This window comes from Arachis hypogaea, chromosome 2, assembly GCF_003086295.3.
Source record: "Arachis hypogaea cultivar Tifrunner chromosome 2, arahy.Tifrunner.gnm2.J5K5, whole genome shotgun sequence".
Classification (NCBI taxonomy): Eukaryota; Viridiplantae; Streptophyta; class Magnoliopsida; order Fabales; family Fabaceae; genus Arachis; species Arachis hypogaea.
This window is the reverse complement of record NC_092037.1, coordinates 20,118,406-20,123,844: the sequence shown is the minus strand read 5'-3', so window position 1 is coordinate 20,123,844 and position 5,439 is coordinate 20,118,406. Positions and strand designations below refer to the sequence as shown.

Sequence of the window (5,439 nt, the reverse complement as noted above, 5' to 3'; positions counted from 1 at the left end):
ATCCAAAAGTCAACTAAATTGATGCTTTCATAATCAATTGGATCATATTGTATCTTTTGCTTTCTTTTTTCTTTTTTCTTCCTAAAAAATTTAATACAATATATGAAAAATTGATACACATTTAATATCATAAAGATGATATATGAAATAATATGATATTGCACAAAACATATATTACCTAGATTTAAGATGAAAATTATAAGTGACATAAACAATGTCATTTAGTCTATCGTGCTCCAATTTATTTCTTCTTTTTGTATGAATCTGTTCAAAAAGGCTTCAATTTTTCTCACACCCAAAAGAAACAGATGCTTGGCTAAGAATGCAAACAACTATCTTTTGTAAACATGGAGTAGAACTACCGAACAACCTCCACCACTCATCTACCAATTATAAAACCATAACATATTAGTAAATATCAATTAAAAGAGTGAAAGCATAAAATAATAGCTATTAAACAAATATTCTTACCAGACTTAAGTTTTGTTGCAGCTCTAATAGATTCTGGTCTATCGAAGCTTTCCTTTCGATCTCTATATAAATATATTTCTTTTATTGCTTTAACTGAACCCAAATTATTACACTTGCAATACAAGGTAACAAGATTAAGTAAACCTCGCATAACATCAGGTGCTTCTTTATAATTTTCACTAAAAAAGAAAGCAGGATTTAGGAAGTAAGCTGCGGCATGAATATCTTTCTTCAAATGCTTGTCCCATCTTCAGTTGATAATATCTGTGTATGGCTGATATGCAGTCTTGTTTTGCTTAAACATATCTTTAATTGCATCTTCTGCTCTTATCATTCCGTCATATACATATCCTAAAGATGGTTTATCATCAGCATCAACAATCTTAAGCAATTCAATCAAAGGACCCATAATTTCACATATAGTAAAATAATCATCCCAAAACATGCTATCCAAAATAATAGCACTCACAGTCCTACCATTAGCACTCATTCCTAATTTGTGACCAGTAAAAAATGAATCTACAACCAATGCTTGCAAATCCGCTTTCTTATCAACGATGCTCTTTAATGTGATAAAGACAATTGTAAAATGAGTTGCACCAGGGCGTACAATTTCTTTCCATGTAGGTCTTTTTCTAAGTCAAGATAAAAAAAATGATTATACACAATACTATAATCTTTAATGCACATGATACAAGATTAGAAATATGCGCCATACTGCTTATATATTTTAGAATAAGATTAAGGCAATGAGCAGCACATGGTGACCAATAGATATTCTCATATTTCTGATTGATAAGCCTACCAGCAGCAACATAATTGGTCGCATTATCAGTCACAACATGCATAATATCTTTAGGGCCAATCCATTCAATCACCTCAGAAAACAAGTGACACAACATTGAAGCATTTTTTACCATACTTAAAAGCATCTATAGATTTCACAAAGCACAAACTTCTAGAACAATACACCAAGAAATTAATCAATGTTCTTTGTCTTTGATCTGTCCAACTAGCATTTGACATTCTCTTTTAAGATCAGCCAACAAGTGAACCCTTAATTTATCATACGAAGGACCCTTATAACCAGGTCCAATACCAGCAACACCATCCAGCATATCTTGAAAAAATGGTGACATCACAGCATTAAAGGAAATTCTACAATCCAAAAGCCACCTTGTAAACCGTTTATCAACCTCGTGTATCATCTCTTTATCATGCAAAACACTTTCAAGGCTTGGTTGAGCACCTAGATTTGTTCTTGGCGCAAACATAGGAGGAATCACTTTGGCTTTCTTTTTTGGATCACCTCCAACCCCTTGCTGACTCGAAGTACGCTACTGTTTTTCTTGACCTATTGCTTCATCAATTTCATCCTCTATCTCATCACTACCCTCTTCACTGAAACTTACTTTTCTTTTGCTTTTGTTGCTCTAAATTTCTTTCAAAAAGCTTTTCATCTATTTTTACACATCATACAGAACTTTAGGATACTTTTTCACATCTCTAGTAATCTTTGCCAAATGTTTCTTTATTTTGTGAATTCCACCTCCGTTAAAAACTTGTAGACAAAACATGCATTGATATTGTGGTCTTCCATTCACTACTTGTAAAGCAACATATTTCCAAGCTAAATCTATTTTTTCCCGTAAATTAAAAGAACCTTGCGATTGACTATTGTTAGAACTAGGAGGATTAGGATTAGCAGCATCATTCGAATTAAGAGGATTGGCAGGTGAATTATTACTAACAGATGCATTGTTATCCACAACTGCTTCTTGATTAATACTTCCGTCCATAACTGGAGTCAATAAATTATAATCAACATTAAAAATCACAGCAGTACAACTAGAAATAATCACTCCTAAATTAATTCAAAACAGCAGCATAACAAATAATCACCTCTAAATTAATTCACAATAGCAGCATAACAACAATAGCAGCATAACAAATAACTAATCACAAATTTTAAATACAAAACACTGATTACAGATTACATAATTTTAGATTCAGAAATCACAAAATCACAATGCCATAACAAAACAGTAGCATAATAACAATAAAAGCATAACAAGTAACAACAACAGCAGCATAACAAAAGATGGCGAAAGTCACAAATCACAAAATTAACCTCAAAACCCTAAAACAGAATAACAGACTTGGTACACGAAATTGTGAGTTCACACTTCTCTTACAACTCTGTGCAGCTGACCAGCAAGTGCACTGGGTCATCCAAGTAATTCCTTACGTGAGTAAGAGTCGATCCCACGGAGATTGTCGGCTTGAAGTAAGCTATGGTCGTCTTGTAAATCTCAGTCAGGCGGATTCAAATGGTTATGGGGTTTTGATAATTAAAAGATGAATAAGACATAAAATAAGATAGAGATACTTATGTAATTCATTAGTGTGAATTTCAGATAAGCGTATGGAGATGCTTTATTCCTCCTGAATCTCTGCTTTCCTACTGCCTTCATCCAGTCATGCGTACTCCCTTCCATGGCAAGCTGTATGTTGGGGGATCACCGTTGTCAATGGCTATCGTCCGTCCTCTCAGTGAAAATAGTCCAGCTACGGGTTACGTAGGGCTAATCATTTGTCCGTTCTTGATCGTGTCGGAATAAAAACCAATGATCCTTTTGCGCACTGTCACTGCGCCCAACACTCGTGAGTTTGAAGCTTGTCACATTCATCCCATCCCAGATCCTACTCAGAATACCACATACAAGGTTTAGACTTTCTGGATCTCAAGAATGCTGCCAATTGATTCTAGCTTATACCACAAAGACTCTGAATCCAACAGCATCTGTAGTCCTTTTTCAGCCTCTGAATCATATTTTTGCTCAGGTCCCTCAATTTCAGCCAGAAAATACCTGAAATTATAGAAAAATACACAAAGTCCAGAAATGTGATCTTTTCATAAAAACTAATAATTATATACTAAAAACTAACTAAATCATACTAAAAACTACCTAAAAACAATGCCAAAAAGTGTATAAATTATCCGCTCATCACAACACCAAACTTAAATTGTTGCTTTTCCCCAAGCAATTGAAAACAAAATAGAATAAAAAGAAAAGAATATACAATGAATCTCACAATATCAATGAAACTTAGTCCCAATTAGATGAGCGGGACTAGTAGCTTTTTGCTTCTGAACAGTTTTGGCATCTCACTTTATCCTTTGAAATTCAGAATGATTGGCATCTATAGGAACTCAGAATTTAGATAGTGTTATTGATTCTCCTAGTTCAGTATGTTGATTCTTGAACACAGCTATTTTATGAGTCTTGGCCGTGACCCTAAGCATCTTGTTTTCCAGTATTACCACCGGATACATACATGCCACAGACACATAACTGGGTAAACCTTTTCAGATTGTGACTCAGGTTTGCTACAGTCCCCAGTTAGAGGTGTCCAGAGTTCTTAAGCACACTCTTTCTTCTTTGGATCACGACTTTAACCACTCAGTCTCAAGCTTTTTACTTGGACCTTCATGACACAATTACATGGTTAGGTACAGCTTATTTTAGCCGCTTAGGCCAGGATTTTATTCCTTTGGGCCCTCCTATCCACTGATGCTGAAAGCCTTGGATCCTCTTTACCCTTGCCTTTTGGTTTAAAGGGCTATTGGCTTTTTCTTTTTCTTTCTTTTTCTTTTTCACCTTTTTTTTTTCGCAAGCTTTGTTATTCACTACTTTTTCTTGCTTCAAGAATCAATTTCATGATTTTTCAGATTATCAATAACATTTCTCTTTGTTCATGATTCTTTCAAGAGCCAACAATTTTAACATTCATAAACTTCACTATCAAAATATACACTGTTCAAGCATTCATTCAGAAAACAAAAAGTATTGCCACCACATCAAAATAATTAAACTAATTTCAAGATAAATTTTGAAATTCAAGTACTTCTTGTTCTTTTGTAATTAGGCACATTTTTCATTTAAGAAAGGTGAAGGATTCATGGAATTATTCATAGCTTTAAGACATAGATACTAGACACTAATGATCATGTAATGAAGACACAAACACAGATAACACATAAAGCATAAAAATCGAAAAACAGAAAAATAAGAACAAGGAAATCAAAGAACGGGTCCACCTTAGTGATGGCGGCTAGTTCTTCCTCTTGAAGATTCAATGAAACGCCTGAGCTCCTCTATGTCTCTTCCTTGCCTTTGTTGCTCTTCCCTCATGGCTATTTGATCCTCTCTAATTTCATGGAGAATAATAGAGTGCTCTTGGTGCTCCATCCTTAGTTGCTCCATGTTGGAACTCAAATCTCCCAAAGAGGTGTTGAGTTACTCCCAATAGTTGTGTGGAGGAAAATGCATCCCTTGAGGCATCTCAGGGATTTCTTGATGAGGGACTTCCTCATGCTCTTGTTGAGGTCCATGAGTGGGCTCTCTTATTTGCTCCAACCTCTTTTTAGTGATGGGCTTGTCCTCTTCAATGAGGATGTCTTCATCTGTGACAATTCCAGCTAAATTGCATAGGTGACAGATGAGATGAGGAAAGGCTAACCTTGCTAAAGTGGAGGTTTTGTCAGCCACTTTGTAGAGTTCTAGAGATATGACCTCATCAACTTCTACTTCCTCTCCAATCATGATGCTATGGATCATGATAGCTCGATCTACAGTCACTTCGGATCGGTTGCTAGTAGGAATGATGGAGCATTGGATGAATTCCAACCATCCTCTAGCCACGGGTTTAAGGTCATGCCTTCTCAATTGAACTGGCTTGCCTTTGGAGTCTCTTTTCCACTGAACTCCTTCTACACATATATCCATGAGGACTTGGTCCAACCTTTGATCAAAGTTGACCCTTCTAGTGTAGGGGCGTGCATCTCCTTGCATCATTGGCAAGTTGAATGCCAACCATACATTTTTCAGACTGAAATCTAAGTATTTCCCCCCGAACCATTGTGAGCCAATTCTTTGGATTCGGGTTCATACTTTGATCATGGTT

At 35.6% G+C, this 5,439-nt stretch overlaps 1 protein-coding gene across 1 annotated transcript; it reads right to left on the bottom strand.

Annotated features, from left to right (window-relative positions):
* Nucleotides 1–721: 721 nt before the first annotated feature.
* On the bottom strand, nt 722–1,391 carry LOC140176740 (uncharacterized). The gene is made up of 2 exons (XM_072208288.1): nt 1,143–1,391; nt 722–1,033 (listed from the first exon to the last, which is right to left on the bottom strand). Exons 1-2 carry the CDS (start codon nt 1,389–1,391, stop codon nt 722–724), a joined length of 561 nt encoding a protein of 186 aa, XP_072064389.1.
* Between the last annotated feature and the right edge of the window lie 4,048 nt (nt 1,392–5,439).

Coding starts and splice junctions, on each gene's coding strand:
- LOC140176740 (XM_072208288.1), bottom strand. CDS start 1,391: ATGGTAAAAAATGCTTCAATGTTGTGTCACTTGTTTTCTGAGGTGATT. Junction 1,034..1,142: donor CATGTGCATTAAAGATTATA/GTATTGTGTATA, acceptor ATCACATTAAAG/AGCATCGTTGATAAGAAAGC.